At 39.3% G+C, this 22,715-nt stretch overlaps 1 protein-coding gene across 2 annotated transcripts in view; it reads left to right on the top strand.

The window, feature by feature from the left end:
* LOC126419914 (uncharacterized) overlaps positions 1 to 22,715 on the top strand; it is a 257,958-nt gene that overhangs the window by 121,352 nt on the left and 113,891 nt on the right. For both annotated transcript variants that reach the window (XM_050087192.1, XM_050087193.1), the window contains exons 9-10: positions 2,815 to 2,942; positions 20,708 to 20,836. In XM_050087192.1, coding sequence (XP_049943149.1) covers positions 2,815 to 2,942; positions 20,708 to 20,836 — 257 coding nt within the window. The remainder of the gene's footprint in view (positions 1 to 2,814; positions 2,943 to 20,707; positions 20,837 to 22,715) is intronic.

The following is a 22,715-nucleotide window of genomic DNA, read 5'->3' as shown; positions in this document are numbered from 1 at the left end:
CACATTGGACAGAGGTTAGCAATGGAGTTTAAAAATATCCTTTGGCTCTCCAAAGCTGATGACAAGATCTGAGTAGTGTACATCAGAAACCACATGCGATGGTGCATCCCAGCTTCAGCAGGGAATTATTCATACAGTTTGTGGAGGAATTTTCTTGTGGAAAATGCTTAAATGGGATCCTGACAGTTTTCCCAATGTCTTGCAGTTGTGAAAACTACTGCCCCATCATAAGCATTCACTTTCCTATCTACAGCAGCAGCTCTGCACCAGCTCTAAAGACCCCTTGCTTCCAAATTACATTAGAATAATTTGGAGATCACTCTGTGGACATGAGGATGCTTGTGTGCTCCACCATCCTTACCTCTACATGCACACTCCAAGCAAATGAACTTAAGCCTTAAGAGCACATTTGGGAACCATTGAGTAAAATGTCTGCAGCTTGCGCTCGGCTCATAGGACTGCTGAATGAATCATTGATGGTGTTTGAATGAAAATGGATCATTGGCCCCTCCAGTGCTTTCAATTCCTTACATGGTCCACGTCATGATACACTGTGCAAGCATTCTGCCTCCTAATTGGGACTTGTTTTTAGTTGTACTTGGACATATTATAATTTCCAAAAAATTGTCGTATCAGCTTCTATGTGTGTGATGGGCCCATAGGGGAGAAACTGCCATTTACTAATGTGAACTGTATAAAATATCTTCAGATTCCACTGAGTGTGAATATTTGGAACAGATGGGAAGCATTAATTATAAGCAAATGGGAATCTGTCCAAGTGAAAACAGTTGGGAATCTGTTCAAGTGAAAACAGTCGCCTGATCTTCCTTGCAATCAGAAGTGGCTCTCTAAGCACATTTCCAAATGCCTCTAAAATAAATGTGCCGCTGCTTTCCACATGAGAGCTCTGAGCAGAACGCCACTTTGGAAAGTCTACTGTCACTAATGCGTATGCTATGGCCACTCCATCTCAGTTGGTGTTTCATTAGGAAAGATCCAATGCCAGGCAGTTTCACACAATGCAAAATCCTTACATAGCTGTGGTTTGTCACAAATTATGTTGTGATTTGTCATCAGACACATATTTCTACCACTTATTTCAATTAAGTACTCACTCGGTGGTAATTCATGCTCAATAAATTTGCTCTGGTAAAACATCTGCAATGTTCTGTATGAAATACTGTAGTTTTGAAATGAACAGTAAATAAATGAAATCAGTTTCTTCCTTTTTAAAATCTTAAAAAACCAAAACATACTTATTTTTAACATACAACTATGATGTTAGTACATCTTTTCAAAAGAAAGATCACCTTCTCTTATATGGTGCTTCATTATTAGATGTGGTTCTAGGTTTGGGTGCTGTTTTTTTATTGTGATTGACCTTTTCATTGTGACAAATGCCAATCTACCAGGTGAGATTGATGTGCACCATGTGATTTGGCACCTCAGTCACTTAGTCTCTTCCAGTACTTTTGATGTTGTGTTGGAAGTATCTAGATTAATTTTATATGAATTACTATTTCCAAAAATCTTACAAAAATATGGGAAATTCCTAACGGTGCCTTTATACAAAGCTATATCTGATTGGTTTTTAAATGTCACATCAATGAAAGCCATACTGTATTTGCAGAGTAGAGATTTTCTTCAAGATTTCAGCTCTTTGCCATTTTCAACATGTTATCATTTCCAAAGAAATTGTGATAACTGCTTGTACATAGTATCAATCTTTTTATTTCATCACGATCTTTCCATAAGATTATTACATCTTCTCTTGATTTTATGGGTTAGCATGCTATCATTAGTAACTGGTCTTTCTTATAGCTTGTGAGACCTTGACTACTGGGAGCATATAGTCCACATGAAGCCATAGCAGTCACTTCCAGTAAAACTGGCCACATCTTCATTTTCTACCATAGTGATTACATCCGTCTGCTAATTACAATAGACACAACACATGAAAGATCTTGTTGTCTGTGAGTTTACAAACTGCAGCCACCTTCACAGTTCTCTTCCAAGCTGCATCCACCTGTCAGATCTTACATGTGCTGCCTGCCCATCCCTCATTCAGCTGGGCAAAACATATACTAACACACACATTTCTATGTGTAGCCCATAGGAGTGTAATGTGAGATGCCTCCTTTCATTTGGAGAAAGGATGGTACTACATGCACTAGGTAGATATCTTTGATTCAATTGATCATGAATGTAGAAGTGGGATAGGAATGCTGCAAATGAAAATGGCGGAGCAGTGCAGCCAGAAACTATACACACACAAACTAATTTGATGGTGAAAGTTATTATCTTATTGGAAAAGTAGTTCATACATCCATAGGTTGTACAAATAGCCATTGGATATTTGTATTTTGCACCTTCCCTTCACAGATGAGTGATATTGTTGTTTATACTTCTTGTACACTGATATGGAATGAAACATGGCAATCTTGTGTTACAAATGTCACTTAAAATGATAAATTTAGAGTTGTGGCTGTATTTTGCAGTACATGGTAATCTTCTTGGAAGACAGATTGTCTCTGTGTGCTTCCCACATAGGACTACATCTCCAGAGAGACAAAGGGATGTACCTTGACATGACATGTAGATAAGTCACACAAAGGTATAATGAAAAGTTATGTTCTAGGCCAGTAATAATCAGCTGCAGAAAAAGTTCTATCAGCCATTACTGATGTATGACATACAAGTTAAATGTGTGTGTGTGTGTGTGTGTGTGTGTGTGTGTGTGTGTGTGTGTGCGTAATGTGTGCTATAACTGAGAGTCATTTATGTTATAATCTAATGTTAGTTATTGCTTTATAGCTGACAAGAATGGAGGTCAAATTTCTGTCAGTCCAGCAGAGTATTTGAAAACTGACATGAACCACAAAATTATTAAAAGTATAACATTGCCATCCCATGATGACAATTACTATTTCAAGACATATAAGGTATGAGACACTGCTTTAAATAATATTAATCTAGAAAAAAAAGTTTACAAATTTCCATAGCAGTTTTGTATTTTGCATAGTAAACTAACATTTTAAAGTATGTGTTTAAATTATGTTCCCATTACCATGCATACTCACCTGTTTTATAGCACTGAATGATGAAAGACTTTGTGGTTTGTGTGTGTGTGTGTGTGTGTGTGTGTGTGTGTGTGTGTGCGTGTTCCCTCACAGTCCACTTACATTGCTCTTGTAGGTTTCACACTTGTTTTCCTTTTCCCTCCTTCCTTTGTTCTCCATGTAGAGGTTTTACATATTCCCATTTATGAATACTTGCCTGTCTTCTATGTTATTCTGGTGGTACTTCTGTTATTCATTGTGTTGAGTAAGAATTTTATCACCTTTAAACAATTAGAAGCATAAAATAAATGTGACACCTATGCTTTCTGCTTGAACAAAAGTTTTGATACAGTTTCACATTGTTACTCACTGGTAGAAATACAAACAGCTAGAACAGACAGAAGATTTGTGATTGGATTGAAAAATTCCTAGCAAACAGAACATAGCACGTCAGTCTTCAGATGTAAAATTAACTTCAAGCCTATCTGAACTTAGGACCTTTACTGTTCACTATATAAAGAGTGTAATTAAACTTCCAACTTCAAAATGTAGAAAAAAAAAAAACCACTGCTCAGAACGATGTCAAAATTGGACATCGTATTATTGTTGCAGGGAAAAACATCATGGGATAAAAAAAATTAATGAAAATTTTACCACTGGATGGTGCTGTAAGTGTTTTAAAATAACGAGGTTAGCTATAAATGAGAGATGAAATGCAATATGATGGCTATTGTTTGATTTGCACATTACACTATCCATAGTGTTCAATGAGCAGGACTCCACAAGCTCGGCAGTTAACAGTTGTGGCACTGTTAGTTAGGTAAGCCCATCCATAAAGGCTATCATGGAAAAATCAGTTGTTAATTGTCCTGAGGTCAAAACTGCATAAAAAGCAAAATGACATCAGATTTTAGTTGTTTCCTGGTCCAAAAAAAGTAAAATAACATCAATTTCTAATTGTTGTGAGACTGTTGCAAAACATTCACAATATGCTGTGCGCTGTTTTCTGTCACAAGTTGAAATGAGAAACCATGTTTGACAACAAATTGGAGTGCCTCAGGGGACACGTTCAAATTGTGTTTGGCAGTGCTTACCTTCAGTTCAGCTACATTTGTGATTTGAGCACTGAACACAGCATTTTTCAGATAAACCCACAGCCAGAATGCACCCAGATGACATAAGATGATGTAGATGGCCAGACTATAGGAAAATGATAGCTGATATTCTAGCATTTCCAAAATGTCTCTGCAGCAGCCATTTCATGGGCTGTGCAATCTGCGGAGGAGTGCTGTCTTATATAAAAATGTTCCTAACAACACAACCATGCTCTTGAAGATTGGAATGGCATTGGTGCACAAAAGACTCTCATAGTGCTTATCAATGATGGATGGTATGCAGCCCTACAATAAACAAAATAAACAATCCCATCAACCGGCACCACACAGTCTTCTTCATAGAATTAAGTGGTACTGATTGATATACATGTGGATTTTCTGTTACTCATACACTACCTTTCTGCATATTGATATGTCCTTGGGAAATGAAAACGGTCTTAGTCATTTCTCAGAATGTTCTGCGGCCATTCATTGGCCTGTTTCACATGAGCAAGAAATTCCAAAGTGAATGTATGGATAGCAGTGCAGGATGCTTCGTAAGACTTTATGCACTGTGCTTACAGGTATGTTCAGTGTTCAAGCAATTTCCCAAGCACTGCATGTTTGACCACCACTGTTCAACCTTACCTGCAATGCTGTTGCCACATCTTTAACAGACATCAAATAATCTGCCCCCCCCCCCCCCCCTGCCATGCTGCATGCTGCACTTCAAAAGAACCTGTCTTTTCTAATTTTGTAATAATTTTCTCCAGACCATTATCAGACATCAGATCAATGCCTTTTTATACCCTTTGGCATCCAGAACTTCTGCAGTGCTATGGATGCACAGTTACTGGCATTGTAAAAGAGCTATGTGAGCAGTGCATGATCCTTCATAGAGACAGTCAAGTTGGGCATCGTGGGCCAAAACTGAGGAACGATGTACTGCACATCTTTTGGAGTGTGTATTCTGATGGTTACAGCACCCCCTGTTAGTCAAATTTTTCCCCATGATGTTTCCCTGTGCATCAACAATATTCTGTTCAGATTTGATGTCATTCTGAGCAGTGTTTTTTTTCTCTACAGTGTTTTGAAACTGGAAATTTAATTATGGACTCCCTGTGTATAAATGTCCATGTGATTAAGATCATAAGTTACATGAGGCTATTCATGGAGGACACTGTTATACATCCAGAAGTTGAAATGTTAGAGAATTGTAGCAGAAAGACCTGCAGGTGTTAAGCTTGGTGCACTGATTAGCAGTTGATCTGTAAACAAATGTAACATATTCCACACAAACGGATGAAAGAAACCATTATTGTGTTATTATATGATTACCAAACAAACACTAGAAGCAGTCACAGCCATCTGATTTATTGGAAAATGCATACATACCTACTTAAATGACCACAAAAACACTTTGCAGGAAAGGCAAATGAGGCACTAAGATTCATTGGAAGAATATTCAGGAAGTGCAGCCCATACATAAAAGAAGCAGTTTTGAAACCCTCAGTTTTTAATTTATTTATTATTTTCAATGGATGTTATGTAGATCCACAAGTGCATTTATATATGCAAGTATCTGGAATGAGTCAAAACAGTATTTTATTACTTGCATGTCATTATATGTCATTAATTTATAAACATATAATTTGCATTAATTTGCATACAAGTTATTTACAATTTTGCACATAGGTGAAAAGGGACATTACTATGAGGTACAGTATACAATTAATGGATAACGTATTTATTAATCTTGATTTTTCTCATAGGAAAGAATAGTATTATGTATTGTAGTATATAAAATGTTTGATAAAGCACATACAGTTAGTACAGGAACAGTAAAAAAATACAATTAGCACAAGCATAGCAAACAGAAATAAGTGGGAAATGAATATCTGTGACTGTTAAAATAAGAAGAGTTCTGAAGCAAAAATTGTTATAAATAATGGAAAGTCCAGAGTGGAATATCAGCACCACGAAATGGATAGATTGCTACTCATCCCATAGAGGAGACACTGATTTGCAGACAGCCACAATAAAAAACACTGATAAAATATTAAGCTTTCAGGACAAAGTCCTATTTTTGAAATAAAAAACATATCACACACGTCCACACAATCTTGTGGCCACTTATCTGTGCACTGGGGTCTGAATGTGTTTGCAAGGGTATTCCAGTGTCGTTAGTGGTGTAAGGAGGAGGCATGGGGTGGGAAGAGGGATATGTAGCAGAGTAGGTGTGGGGAAGATAGTGTGCTGCCTGTGGGTGCATGCAGGGATGCGGTGGAGAAAGGGTGGGACTGCAAAGTGCAATGTCAGGAGGTTTTGCTGGGGTGGGGTTGCAGGGAGGTGGAGGTGGAAGGGAGAGTGGAAAGGAGAGAAGTAGAAAAAAGGGAAAAGATTGGTAGCTGCATTGGTGGGATAGAATGTTTGTGTAATGAGGAACTGGGAGTGAGGAAGAAGATAGGTAAGGATTAATGAAGGTTGAGGACAGGGTGCTTACAAGAGCAAAAGGTATGTTGCAGGGAGAAGTAATTTTGGGCTAGGATATAGTTCGTGGTGGTGACCAGAAAGGAGACTGGGAATCTGCTCTCATGGATCACCTTCAGCCTGTCACCCATAACTTAGCCTCCTATATAAAAGGCAGTAACTGTTTCCTTCACTGACTCTCCACAGTTCCTGTTCCTTTACAACAAAGCACTCTTGTCATCACTGCTAATGCTGTCTTCCTCTGCACTAAGATCCCCTTGTTGCTACTGAACGCTGCCTTTCCCAGTGACCGGTTGACTCCAAACCTACAACCTCCTTCCTGGTCATCATGACCAGTTATATCCTCACTCGCAATTACTTCTCCTTTGAAGGCATCAACTGCAAACAAATCCATTATACAGCAGTGGACACATGCATTGCACCAAACTATTCATTAACCATCTAGAGGAATCCTTTCCAGCCACCCAGAATTACAAACTACTCATCTGGTTCATATTCACTGATAACACCTTTGTGATCTGGACTTAGGGTGAAGATACCTAATCAACATTTCTCCAGAGCCTCAGCAACTTCTTCCTCATTTGCTTCACCTGGTCCTTCTCGACCCAACAAACCACCTTCACCTCACAGCTGGTTACATCAGTACCTCCATCCAAATCAAGCCTATCAACCACCAACAATACTTTCACTTCAATAGCTGCCACCAATTCCATACCGAGAAGTCCCTTCAATACAGCATAGCCACCCAATGTCACCGCATCTGTAGTGATGAGTAGTCCCTCACCAAATTTCCAAGGGCCTTCACAAGCATAAATTACCCTCCCACACTTGTCCAGAAACAAATATACAATGCCTTTAGCCACCTATCACTCCTCCCCCCCCCCCCTCCCCCACCCAATTAACCACTGTCCAGTCTCAAAGCACTCCTCTCGTGACTCGGTACCACTCCGGACCAGAGCAACTGAATTACATTCTCCATGAAGCTTTTGGCCTCCTCTCATTATGCCCTGAAATGAGGAATAACTTCCCAACTTTCTGCCTTGCCCTTCCCACAGTAATATTTTGCTCCCATCAAACCTACATAATATCCTTGCATCCCCACTCCACCCTTGCTCCCAGCCCCTTCCTCTTGGTTCATATCCTTGCAAAAGTCCTACATGGAATAACTGTCCCATACATCCTCCCACTACCACCAAATTCTGTCCTGTCACAGGCATCTTCCACCCCATCAAAGGTAAGGCTGTCTGCAAAAATTCGCATGTGATCTACAAATTGAGCTGCAACCACTGTACCAATTTCTATGTGGGCATGTCAACTAACAAGCTGTCTGTCTGTATGGATGGACACCACAAACTGTGGCAATGTGGCCAAGAGACAACTGTGTGAGCCAGATGCTGTACTTGCTGCCTAAGATGATGTGTTTCACTTCAATCACTGCTTCACAGACAGCAACACCTGGATTCTTCCTATCAACACCAGCTTTTCTGACATATACAGCTGGGAACACTTCCTATGACATATACTCCATTCCCATAACCCCGTGGACTCAACCTTATATAGTCCCTGTCCTCTAGCTATCTATACCCTTCCCTTCTCTCATACACATGCCCCCTATCCTAGCAATGCATCTATCAGTCTCTTCTGAGCTGGTGACCCAGAGGAACCATTATGATATATTACAGCAGAGTAGGAGAGGAAACATGTTACCAGGTCAGAGGCAGCAGGCAGAGAGAGTGCTGTTCTCAGTTTTGCTGTCTGTCTGCAAACTCCACAGTGCACATGATGTTCTTCTGTGCTTCTTATTGGCAGCTGATGCTCATGAGCTGGCCGACTTGCATCACCAACACTGCAAGTGTATATGAACTGCAGAGACAGCCTTACATTCAAAGAAAATTGGCAATAAATTTTTCTTATATTATTTGAGCAGGGGGCTGCCTGTATGCTCTTCTCACTTCCACAGGAGTAGTGACTCATATTGTTTACAAAAGGGTGTCACCCATTCCCTGGAAGAATAGTTTGCCCAGATGGATTCTTAAAAATTATTTGGAGGGAGGTTGCAGTGTTACCTACTATATTATTCATTAATAAACTATGCTGTTTTCTTCAGATCAGTGAAAGAGTAACACCTTCAAAAAGGAGGAGTAATGTTCAGTAATACATAGGGTTATTGCTTGGCTTCTACTATTGATTGGTGAAAGATTATACAACTGCAGAGCAATGACTAGGTGGTGGGCCTGACCACACTAAATAGTTAAGTGAGAAATGTATGGGGTTATTTGGTTCATCATAACCTCATTTATTTTGTTTGGAACTACCTAATAAAATTACAATGTAAACCTATATTAAAACCTTCGATTGATATTTTGCATGGGCAGTATAAATTGCTTGATGAGATATTCATCACTTTTAAGGGGATTAAGGAGAGGCTCTCATGCTACAAGAAATTTTTAAGTCTTTACACTGTAATTTAAATTTCACAGTGGAGTTTGAGATTCAGTGTTATCTTTACTTTTTGGATTTACAGATAAGTAGGAATGGCCAGTGTTTAGAATATAAGGTTTTATGTAAGCCAACAACAGCAGATGTTGTTAAAGCTGTGAATTCTAATCATCCCCAACACTGAAGAAAGCATTTTTCGTTCAGTGTTCCACAGGTTAAAAAAATTTGCACTGGATTAGGAGGCCACGATAGGGAAATAGGCATCACTATAGGCACAGGGACTGCAAATTAATTTAGAGAAACTGATATTAGGAATATGCGTGAAAAATCTCTGTCATGTACACATGAAGGAACCAGAGTAGAAAATGAAGAAATTATATGTGCTGCTGTGATGTATGTTGGCCCACCCTCTCTGAGGATTAGTAATGAATTTAAAAAACATAACATGCTGGTAGGTTTTTAATGCTATTAAAAAATTGGGGAAGCTCCTCCAACATAGTATAGGGCAGCCTATTCATAAATTTTGTAATTAGGTGTTGTTGCGGGAGGGGATTAAGTGTGGAACTTGTGACAAGTTTTGCACTGGACAAACTGGAGTGGAATATTGAACAGGGTGCTGTAATTTTCACACATGTAATAGTTTCTGTCATATCTAGCACAAGTTTATGTCTTTGAGCTTTACTTTTGTCATTGTTAGTTATCTTGATATACAACTTTTATTAAATTTCCTTATGATACTGGTGATTCCAGCAAATGGCATTGTGCTAGCCCAAGATGCCGCTGTCTGTCAGCCACAGCACATGTTGCCAGCCACTCTGGCGATGGTACATTTGTTTTCCATCTGTGCGAGTGAAAGGCTGCTTAGCCTGATATACCATATGCATTTCTTGATGTATGACGTTTATACCTGCCTCTTGAGCTTATGTTATTGAATAGGATTTGTACATTTTTTGAGTGTTTTGAAATCTTTGATTTTTAATTATTTTGCCTGTTTTTGAACCTTGTGATTGCATATATTTACCCTCGTATTATGGGAAGATTTTGCAAAATCAAATTTTAATTGCTGACAGGTCATCAGATGATAGGCTAGTCCAGAAACATATTGTGCATATGGAAATAAAAAAAAATCCAGAAACAGCTACGAGATTTCCTTCAGCAACCAACAAGCATTTTTAGAATTACTTTTATTATATTTGTGCTGGCAGTTGCCTACCTCTACCAGGCCTTTCAATCTGAAATAAATTGAACAAGGAGGGTTCCATTAGAAAAATGAAGTAGATTTGGAGCTTAATGTGTGTGATCAGTCTGTTAATACAATAGTTGTGGTTTGAATAGCAAAACACATATTCAATTCTGTGCTGGGTAGTTAGTGGATATTTTGAAGAACGAAGTTTTGTTCTAGCTACAGGTACACAGTGCATGAATAAAACAGGAATGAAAAGGTGCAGTGGCTGAACCAGTGTGTGTCAACTTAGCAGATTTCTCAGCATGTGGGGCACGGGGTCAAACCACATAGTGTTCTTAGTATGAACTGTGTAAGTGTGAAGTATTGGGATTTATATTCCTTTCTCAAACATCAGGGCATGTACGGGAGGTACAAGTGATGCAATATGTGACAATTATAGTTGTTCTCAAAGTTAGGAACTGCTGCATGTAGAATGATGATACTCAACTATTGGCTTACATGTTACATGTTGGTTTGCATTTTAGTGTCACCATTTCCCATTGCTTACCTTGGTGTTTTCAGCAGTGGTTGTCAGATAGCGTGAAAATTTATCTATTATGTAAAAGGGGTAAAGAAACTGTAATAACTATGGAACATTTTTATCCATGGAAAGAGCAGTTGTTCCCTAAGTTATTGCAAATATCCAAACTCATGACCTACTCTTGCTTTTGTGCTGTCAATGTGTGGTGTTCTTGAGGAAGTGATGGTACAAATTTTGTTTTGAATCTTCTGGTCAGCAAATAGGCACAACTGGATGGGGTACTCTGGGTCCTTGATTTGGTGATAGATAAGAGTGCAGTGAAGCAAGGGGTCAGCAGAAGTAGCACAATCATTTATCATCTTCTTCGTCTAACCACAAAGTGTCTGTGTATCACTCTTATGTATTTATGTCCCTTGAGGTCTTAGCAGTGATAGTTGTGTAATTTAGGCACTGATGGCATGTAATTCTCTAAGTAACAGTTCAGAAACTGAAATTTGCGCAAGCATAGGGTTTTTCTTACTTGGTAAATAGAACTTATTAGTAAAAACAAATAGCAGAATTGAACTAATATACACATAGCTTTCACAATCTTATGTTGGATGTGACACCCGATTGCTTTACGTCTGTGTTCTAAACTCCTCACTTCTTTTAAGACTATAACCAGTGGTAGCTTATCTATTTTGAAGGGAGAATCCATGGGATGGTATATGGGTAACATTTAAATTAGTTAACAGCAAACATTAAGGCCAACAACTCTTTTTCTGTGGTACTGTACTTGACCTCAGCTTTGTTAAGCTGGCAAGAAACAAAACCAATAGTTTTTTTTTTTTTGTCATTGTGCTCTTGTCTTACAACAGCACCAACTGAAAAGTCTGAAGCATCACATGAGAGTATAAATGGTTTTGAATGTCAACAGAGGTGAACTCATCAAAACTTCTTTAATTTTTTTCATGCCAGTTTCACAACCTATGATCCATTTGAAAGCTGCTCCTTTCTTTAATAACTTGGTTAAGGGTTTAGTCATGGTAGTGTAATCCTTTATGAAATGATAATAGTAATTACTTAATCCCTAAAAGCTTTTTAATTCCTTTACATTGGCTTCTGTCAATCGCAGGTCCAGTTTTATTCCATCAGAACCGATAAAGTGTCACAAGTACAGGACACTTGACTCTGAAAGAACAAATTTCCAAAATCAAACTTAGAAGAGCATTCTGTACTCTTTCCAATACATTTCTCAATCATTCTGCATGTTCTTCAATAGTTTGAGGGATAATTATAATATCATCCAGGTAAACAATACAGGTAGTGGCTTTAAAACATCTTAATAACATATCAGCAAATATTTGAAATGTGGCTGGTGCATTTCTTAAGTCAAAAGGTATTTGCAAAAATTCTTACAAGCCAGAAGGTATGACAAAAGTTGTTTTAGGTCAGTCCTGAGAGGCTATCAGGATTTGATTACAGCCTCAGCATATATCCAGGGCAGTGAAAAACTTACAGTTTCCTGTCCTGTCCAACATTTCATTAATACGTGACAAGGGATAGGTATCAGGAGTGGTGACCTTGTTGACAGCTCTCATGTCCACAGGTAAGTTGTATGTCTTCTCGCTGTTAATAAATTTTTCCAGGACAACAATCAGACTCAGCCAGAGACTGACTGATGGTTGAATAATGCCAGCATCATATTGTTTTTGGACTGTTTCTTTCACTTCAGACTGTAATTGATATGGATATCAGTAAGTTTCTGGGCAACTGGCCTTGTATTTCCAGTGGGACTCTCATTGCATACCAGACTAGTAGGTGGCAAGTATTTTCTCTCTTTGAATAACAACAAATACACCTTTAAAAGTGAGTACAGTAAGCTTCACTCAGAGTCATTTAAATAAGACAATTTAATTTGTAACTGAAGCTTCAGGAGTGTCATGGATGTGTTCACTTCTTAGATTGGTATTGATGTTCCTCTTTTCTTAATTTTTCCTTTATGAATGGATTCTTCTTTCTCAGATACATCTTGCATACTGGCCAGAATAGTTCCCTTCAGTATCATTACCTCTTGGACTCCAAAATTATATAAACTCACAGAAATTCAGACTTTCTTTCCCTCAGTTTCTGTTTCACAAAGGCTTCATTTCACCTAAACTTGCATTCTGTTGAGTACATCATTTTGAGTGAGTGAATCAATCAAAAAGTAATTCCCCCTAGGTTCCTGCATTTTGGCTGTCTACCAGAGAACTTTTCCAGTACCATCATTTATATGTACAGGGGTGGCTACTTTCGAGCCCAAGATATGCGGTGTGTTGGAATTTTGTGGAATGGGTCCCTTCTCAGGATTCCTTTGTGTCTTTGAGTTGCTGTCACTGCCAAAATGATGAACTGCTTCACTGAGTTTGACTGTGTGTGACCAGAAATCAATCACAGCCTGAAATTGGTGTAAGAAATCGTTTATCAATATGATGTCAAAATCATGCCTTCTCTGTCTTCTCACTTCCATCTCAGATTCGTAATGGTATGATTAATTTTCATTTTAATTGAACATGCACCCACTGGATTTATAACTTCAGCAACTAAATCAGTAATGCAACATCAGCAAGGTTCCCATGGCTGCTTGTCATCATGAGAAAGAAACACTAAACTTATCTGGCTGCCCTTATCCACCAAAATTTGGGTGGTCTTCCTTGCATTTCTCCTGTAACAATTACATTTGCCACCTCCTTCAAAACTCAGTAATTTACGGGGTTTACTGACTTGACCAGGGTGGGACTGGGTAGCTATGCTGCTCTTTCTGCAATTTCTCTGATTGGAAAGCACTCTTCTTTAGGCCACAGAACAGCCTATTACTGCTCTGTGGGCAGTGCGCTCATAAATGCCTGAACTTTTGACAATTAGGACAATAAGGCACTAAGCATTTCTCAGCCATGTAAGTGGTGCACTTCCATGGGCCACAAAAAAATTTATTAACAAACACATGTCACAGCTCACTTTCATGCATCATAGTGGCAACGAAGCATTCAGCTTCTTCACGTAATGATGCCAGGTGGACTGCTTCATAGAATGAGGTGGGGGAGCTACTTTAGATTCTTTACTAATTTGTGGATTGATATTGTGGATGAAAACATCATTTGCTCATGCTTTTGAGTTTTCTAGGAAGACTTCATTGCAGGTTGTATACTGAGCAAAGGTACAGGTTTTACACAAAATACTCCTTATTCAATCTGAAAATTGTTCCATGTCTTCTCCTGACTTTTGTCTGGGGGTGGACAACTCATCATAGTAATAAGTAACACCCTGCTTGTCAGAATACTTCCCTACCAGACCTTTTGCCAATGATTCAAATGTTTCAGCATATTTCAAAATATGGACTGACTTGACACAGGTGCATACACCCCCTATTAACTTCAAATGTGCCACATACAACAGAAAAACATAGGGCCACATGCAAAATCAGGCCATCTCATGGATGTTTTGCAAAAGCAAGTCCACATCATCAGTAGGTCCTCCTGCAAATGAGGGCATTGAAGCAACTGCCAGCAATATGCTGCCAATAATAAACAGTAATTTTCATCTGGTTTTCAGTTCTGCCTTATTCCTAACTGCCAAGTAGTTCTGTCATAGCAGTACCTACTGTTGATCTGTGCCCTAATGCTGTGCAGATTGTTACCTTAAGTTTCAGTTCCATTGTTGGTATTTTTGTGTCCTCTTTGTAATCATCCAGAGAAATTTGAATGCTGATGTCCACATTTTGGTGGGGCTACTCAGACTGCCTGGGAAAATATGCAATAATTTTTTTCTGATATTCCCCAAAGGGTGGCTGCCTGTATGGCATCATGGCCCATATCCCTTCAATAAACCTACATGCAAGACATGACCCAGACATACTCCCACTACCGCCTACTCCAGTTCTGTCACAGACATCTCCTACTCCATCAATGACTGAACCACCTTTGAAAATATCAATATGACCTACAAACTTAGCTGCAGCTACTGTCCTGCTTTCTATGTGGGCATGACAACTAACAAGACGTCTGTCCACATGGATGGCCTCCACCAAACAGTGGCCAAAAACAACTTAACCATCCAGTTGCTGAATATGCTGCCCAACATGATGTGTTTCACTTTAAAGACTGCTTCACAGCTTGCGCCATCATGATTCTGAATCGTGCAGATAGGAACACAACTTACAACATATCCTTTATTTCCATAACCCCCCTGGGCTGAACATTTGCTAATCTGTGACCTCCACATATCTACACCTTCTCCTACTCCAGCACTACACATACCTTTTACTCCCCCAATGCATTTACCAGTCTTTTCCCCTTTTCTGCTTCTCTCCTCTCCCCTCTTTCTTCCCCTCTCCCTTCCCTTATATTACTCTCCCCTGCTCCCTCCAGCACAGCCTCCAAATACTGCACTTAGCAGCCCTATCCTTCCCACACCACATCCATGTGTGTTCCTACAGGCAGCACACCATGCTCCCTCTCTCCGCTCCATGCTTCCCCATAAATCCCACTAACCACCCCAACATATTTCTGCTCATGTCATAAGTAGGTGCAGTTGGCCGCCAGGACTCAGAGACAGTGACAACTTGTGTGTGAGTTGTACTTGTGTGACTGTGTGCATGTTTGCTGTTTCAGTTCCTTTGCCTGAAAGCTTATTACATGGTGGTTGTATTTAAACTTTCATTTTTTGAGAGGGCTCTCATAAAAAATCAATGATTGTGGGACAAACTTTGTGGAAACATTTGTGAGGATGTGCAGAACAGGAATAATAAATAAACCACTGAATGAAACACATTTTAATTTATACTTGAGAGGGTAACATTTATTAATTGTGTACCATATTTACATTCCAGGTTACAAACATTGCTAAGTGTGACAACCCTCTCAATCGACGACAGCCTGAAAGTGCACTAGAGAATGTCATACTGCTGCCTGAAATGTCTCTGGTGGGATGTTGATTACCCCATTCACTATGTTCATCTTTAACCTAAAATGTTTGTTAGTGTCCCATTGATAAACTCTGTCCTTCAGGTAATCCCACAGCTAGATATCACACACGTTCAAATCTGGTGATGTTGGTGGCCATGCAGTTTGGAACAATTGGCCAATGATTCAGTTTTTTCCAAATGTTTTACAGAGTAACCGATTGACCTCATGAACAATGTGAAGTGGTGCTGCATTGTGTATCAAATCAATTGAGTCCAAAGCTTCCATGCCCTGTAGAGTAAGGATCACATATTGGTGAAGCAGATCACAGTAACATGTGCCACTCACACTGCACATCCTTGGTCTTTGTGATGTGAGTTCCCCAAAGAAAAGTGGACCAATCATGAACTTTGCTGTGAAACATACTTCACAGTGATGCATTCACTATGCAGGGGAGCTCCATGGAAGGTCATTGGTGATGATGATCCCCAAATGTGACAGTTATGAGTGTTCACTGCTCCAGTGAATGTGAAGTGCACTTTACAAAATCTTCCATGGCCACACATCATCAACTTCAGCCTTTGCAAGAATGTATAGCAAAGTCTACTCAAATGTCTGCATCACATGACAAAAGTTGGTGGTAATATTAAGTTTGCGCAGATATCATTTTCACGATTACTCAGAGCATTTGATGAATCTTGACCTTGGAATGTTTAGCTGTTGTGAAACAGCTCATGCACTGCTTCAGGACTGCACATTGCATCCAGAATTCTCAGCCATGGCAACAGTAACTTCATCAACAATTGGTGGTGCAATTGGTTGTCAGCCTCTCCTAGGAGGAATTCCCAAATTGCCAGCTAATTTGAGCATCCTCTCCATATTCCTTTAATGTGTTGGTATTTGCAAAGACCAGCAGCACTATTGCTAGTGTCTTGATAAAACAGCTTTACGAGTAAAGCCCTGCTAAAGTTTCCCAGACCCGTGTCGACTGTTTGCAACTTTAATGCACATTGATGCTTGTGTTTCAACCTTATGTCACTGCACCAGTGTTGGCACCAAATGGCAAGTCATCACTATAATGCTGCTAATAATACAAATCTTGCAGCACACAGTCTAGATGTCATTCCACCAAAGTTAGGTACCCATATGCTAAGTAGCTTGCTGTGTACACTGGCTCATGTAGTGAAAGTTTAATAATAACCAACCTACATTTTAGCAGTCTTTTTCATTGTGCCTGGCTGCCACTCAGCACCTCCTCTACATGCTGAAAAATTGTTTAAATTTACTTTAGAATAATTTATTACTTCATAGGGACATAATATCAATTGGAAGTGAGATTCATGTCACAGTATAAGTAATATTCCCTTCTAGGTTTATGATGGTGTTATATTTTATTAGTTTCATAGTGAGAAGAACTGTCACTTACAAAGATAATGAAGTTCTTGGAAGCACCCCACACTTCAAATCTTTGCAACTAATTGACCTGTCTGCTTAATTGTGAAAAATGTTTTAAGCTTATTTCTGTTAATAGTCTTCTGTCAATCCCTGCCCAAATTTTAGATTCTGCATAAGCCTTCCTGCGGCAACGGCCTTGCCACAGTGGATACACCGGTTCCTGTGCTTGGAAGCACCCCACACTTCAAATCTTTGCAACTAATTGACCTGTCTGCTTAATTGTGAAAAATGTTTTAAGCTTATTTCTGTTAATAGTCTTCTGTCAATCCCTGCCCAAATTTTAGATTCTGCATAAGCCTTCCTGCGGCAACGGCCTTGCCGCAGTGGATACACCGGTTCCTGTGCGATCACCGAAGTTAAGCGCTGTCGGGTGTACCCGGCACTTGGATGGGTGACCATCCAGCCACCATGTGCTGTTGCCATTTTACGGGGTGCACTCAGCCTCGCGATGCCAATTGTGGAGCTACTCGACCGAATAGTAGCTGCTCCGGTCAAAGAAAACCATCATAACGACCGGGAGAGCGGTGTGCTGACCACACGTCCCTCCTATCCGCATCCTGATCTGAGGATGACATGGCGGTCGGATGGTCCCGATGGGCCACTTGCGGCCTGAAGATGAAGTGCTATAAGCCTTCCTGCAATTTAGTGCAGTTTTTCTTATAATGTAACTTTCCTGTATAGAGCAGTGTCACTCATGAACTGCCCCATGGGGTTTCCAACATATTACACCAGATCATCCTTAAATGAAGCACACCAATTATCCACCAATAGTCCCTTAGGGTAGTAATGTTAATTTTATTAATGTTGATTTTGCCCCATTAAGAATTATGCACATGCTTCTGTTACTGTCAAACCAGTTACAAAGCTTATCCAATATTCTGTAAGTTTATATCTTGTTCATTAAGTGATAGTGTAGAAATTTCTGAATGCCTTCATGAAGGCAAGGGAGATATCAGCATATTGTCAAATTGTAGGAAATGCAGATGCTAGGAAGGAGGAATTTCACCCCATGATGAATGTAAGGACACTGAAATTAATTGAAGCTTAAACCCAAACAATAAATAATCTTTGTTACATGAAAGACAGCATGTCCATCAATTTTTTACAACTTGTTCCGTAATTCTACAATATATTCACACAAGCAATATAGTTCTGCTCAGTATTCTTGCTTCCTTCCTTCCTTTCCTTTCCAGTCCCCTTCATCCAGCCAGTGTAGCGTAGGCAGTGGTATGTAGCTTCTGGAATTTTGAGGAGAACCAATCATATCTGTATATAAGCTATTACTATGATGGGGTCATCACTTGCAAATGCAATTTAAAGCTACAGTTTGCTACCCCTGGTGAGAAATCAATGTACCCTTGTGTCTGCATGTAGTATGCTCTGCATGGCCAAATGTGACAAAGTTTTATCAAAATTTTTACACATCATAAAAATGATAACTATATCAGTGTTCACCAAGAAGAATGTGGAAAACTGCGTAAAAACCATGTCCATGCTGGCTGGTATACTAGCTCCCATTGTTAATCCATGAGGTGGATTCAGTCCAGGACCAGTGCTCCTTTGCATGTCCTTGAAGCGGGCACTTCAATGTGCTAAGCTATCCAGGCTGCAATTATGCGCTCTATTGCGAGGTTGGTATCTTTTATATAGGAAGGTTGGTTGCAGGTAATAGGCTGAAGATGCTGGTCTATGAGAACAGATATTCTTTCATTGGGAGTACAGCAACCGGCCACAATGGGACATTCTGGGTAGTTGGGTTTATGGAGTTTAGGAAGTGTCTAGAAAGTTGGAATGTGAGGAGTGGTAGGGGTGAGGAGAGAGATAGACTCTGGGAAGAGGTTCTGTGATAGGCCTAAGGATTTGAGGAGAGACTAGAGACCCTGCTGGATTTCTAGAATGGAGTCACTGTCACAGGGTTCATGGCTGGATGAATCTAATAGCTGACAGAATTATTTTGCCAGGAAATCTTTATGATTCAAAACAACAGTGGTGTAGCCTTTATCATGAGTAATGATTATAAGGTCAGGATCCAGTTTTAGGTGGTGGATTGTGTTTCTTTCTGTGGATATAAGGTTAGCTTGGATGTTGATGGATTAAGGAATGATGGTGAGACAGGGCTCGAGATTAAGAAATTCTGGAAAGGTAACAGGGAGTGATTAGGAGGCAGCAGGGGTGGAGAGATCTGAGTCAGACAGGGTTCAGCATTGGTCTTTGGTTTAGTCCGAGTGGCATGGTTTGGTGGCAAAAAAGTTTTCCCTCTGTATGGACTGGAAGAAGGAGAGAAGGTCTACAACAAGTCCAGTATGATTGAACTTGAGAGAGGGGCAAAAGGTAAGGCCTTTGGAAAGGACTGAAACTTCTGTGGTGCAAAGGCTTTCAGAGGAAAGGTTCGTGGCTCTGTTTCAAGTCTGTTTAGGTTCTGTATTGTGTATGGCAGTGGGGAGTTTTTAAGGATGGGATAAATGTAGCAGGTTTTTGAGGCTGCATTTGTTAGCTATGAGGTGATCTGGGGGAGGTTTGGAGGCTGTTGTAGAAGTGGTGGGTACTGGTAGTCCAAGGCAGAAGTAGGAAGTGAACAGGTTGGAGAGTTTTTTAGGTGGCATTGTGCGTACTGCTCTACTTCCTGGAAGGCAACAATTTCAATGTGAGATGGGATCCAGGAATTTGGGGTGTGAGAATTTTATGGATAGAGAGGAAGTATTGCAAGGAGATTAGCACCTGATTTACATGCTTTTCCAGGATTATGTAGGTGAGGGTTAAGGACTGGCAGGATATGAAAGGATGGAGGGCATTGTGGAAGGATGACTGTAGCCAAAGTTCGGTAATTTGATGGTAAGGCCATTTGGGGGAATTCCATGAGCCAAGCAACAATGCAGGAACAGTATGTGTGACTAAGTTTTGGCTAGGGATAAGGAAACTTTGGCGCATATGAGATAAGGAAGGATCCATGGAGTAGGAAAATATACCTAAATAACGTAGAAATATGTGCAATAAGTCCACAAAAATATGCCAAAATACAACATAAAAACCACAAAAGGATGGAACAGATGAAATATGGGGAAACAAGATGAAAACTAAGGGAGCTGCAGGTAGTGAAAGATGAAAATGAATGGAAATTGACATGGATACACAATGAGATCAAGGACAAAAATAAATAAAAAGATTATAAGGTGGCTTGCAGGTCAGTAGGCAGGTGTATATATAGATGGGGGATAGCAGATGAGATTGATTAGGTGAGGTTTGTAAGTGCAAACTGGAATAAGAGAGGAGAATGATTAGGAGGTGGGGAGGGGTTGGTAGGATGAGGTACAAGTTCATGGGCCACTATATCACAAGTGCAAAGCACAACTATTTCCTATTTGGGTGCTAAAAATGTTATCTTCTTATGGAAGCCATAAACAGTTTGGTCAATACATAGCTAATTTTGTGTTTTTACTTGCAAAACATTTATTGTTTTGATTACAATCTTTGCGTGTCATTTTTGCTTATTGTTAATAACCGCAAAATTACTATATTATTAACAGCAACATTGTTTATTTCAGATCATGCCAAGAGCACAAAATGCTCATGCCTATGTAAATGCTGGGTTTCTATTCAAATTGGACATGAAGAATGTGGGAAAAGTGATTTCAAAACCAAGAATTGTGTTTGGTGGAATCAGTCATGATCTGGTAGGTGATAATGGAAAATTATTAGTATGCTTAATGTACTTCAGAGGCCATATTTTGATAGATTTATGTGTGAGATCTTGAAAGTGATGACATTATAGATTAGTACTTTATGTATGGTATCATATGACAACCAGTATCATTGTTCAAGATGTCATGATATTATCAGAATCACAAGAGGTGGAGGGAGGAAAGGTCCTATGGAACACTATAGCCTGCACTACATTAATATCTTTGACTGACAGTCATTCGTCAATTAGTGTGTTATTAACAGTGATAGTGTTTTCCTGTCTGCACTTGTCAGTGAAATAAACTAGTTGTCTTCAAATTGTATATTTGTGTAGCTGCACCCTTGTCTCATGGACTTGCTATCAAAGGCACACAAGAATTTAGTTCAACAAGTATCAGTGGTATCCAGGATGCAGACACTTTGTTTTTGTAGCTTCACTTAATTTTAACTATTGTATGTGGTGCTCCATGACAGGTGTAATGTTGTTTTCAACAATAATTTAGGCACCCAACATAATGGTAGCAGGAAGCAAACCCCAAGCTACAGAATTCTGTAATTATAGGAAAGTGATGTACTTACAACTTACCATGGTCAAGTCACAGGGAATTATATCAAAAACAGAATAACTGTGGCAACACATGATAAACAGTGAACTTTATTTACTACAATAATGTACATCTAAGTACACTCAGTTTTTGAATAACAATAATGGAAATTCCTGGATGAAACAATATGTAACATAAGGGAAATGCAACCATTCGTCTATATTGGATTGATGATTGGAGCACAGTAACACAGAGCAGAAAACAGCATTCACACTAGCTTTTGAACACTAGCACATTTTACAGCAATAGCATGCATATTCACACACACAGACACCAAACTGCACACTCCCTTAATAAGAGTGTTGCCATATTACTGTGCTCCGTACATCAAACTGCTAGAGGTGTATGGGTGCCTTTCTCTTATTTTATGTATACTCATCTTTTGCTTTTTGAGAAGGTGTGGCACTGATGTAAAGTTCTGAACCTAATCTAACCTAACACAGTACATGTGACTAACAAATCTAATTGCAGCTCAGTTTGGAACACAATTAAAATGTTCATACTGGTAAAAAAGATGTTTTATCCTTTATTCAAGCCTTGTGTTGTAGTTTGCTGTTCTTTTTTTCATTTTTTGTCAGTTTTGTGAATATACTGCTGAATAAATAGTGCTTGATAACCTGCTTTATAATCTTGTGAAGGACTAATTGGAGTCAGTATCCAATAGGTTATGGACACAGGAAGAGATTAGTGAAGCTTCCATGTTGGAAAAGGATCATCTGTTCAGAAACTGATAAAAGTAGATCACAAATATCTGCATGGCATCAATTGTTGTGACAGTTGTTATGATTTTTACTCATGAAGTTACCATATTTCACATATATTCAATGTGGTTCTGTCATATTTTTCTTAAGAAGTTTTCAAGATTTATTTGTTGAACTAGCTGAATGTGTTGTAGATGCCTTTGGGTGGGTAATTGCTGTTTTATCCTGGAAAGTTAACTGGCATTGCTAACTAAAGTGACAGGAAATTTGCAATGGAAATGTAACCAAAACATGAGGGTCTGTTGGAAACAGTTTCTGACACTGACAAAGATCCAAAGAATGTTCAAAAAGCACTATGTAAAATATGTTTAACTATAAATTCATCTGTATATAGAAAACCCCATGGAGCACTACTGCTAAAGATGCATGGCAAAATTTATTACCTGCATTCAAAGGCAACAGTTTACCTAGTTATACTTTGCTGCTGCAATGCTTGATGAATGTATGATTGACTTCTGAGAAAAATATGGAAAAGTATCTGTCAAAAACTGTCACTTGCTCAACAA

Source organism: Schistocerca serialis, chromosome 9 (genome assembly GCF_023864345.2).
Source record: "Schistocerca serialis cubense isolate TAMUIC-IGC-003099 chromosome 9, iqSchSeri2.2, whole genome shotgun sequence".
In the NCBI taxonomy this organism is placed as follows: Eukaryota; Metazoa; Arthropoda; class Insecta; order Orthoptera; family Acrididae; genus Schistocerca; species Schistocerca serialis.
This window is presented reverse-complemented; position numbering and strand designations above follow the sequence as displayed.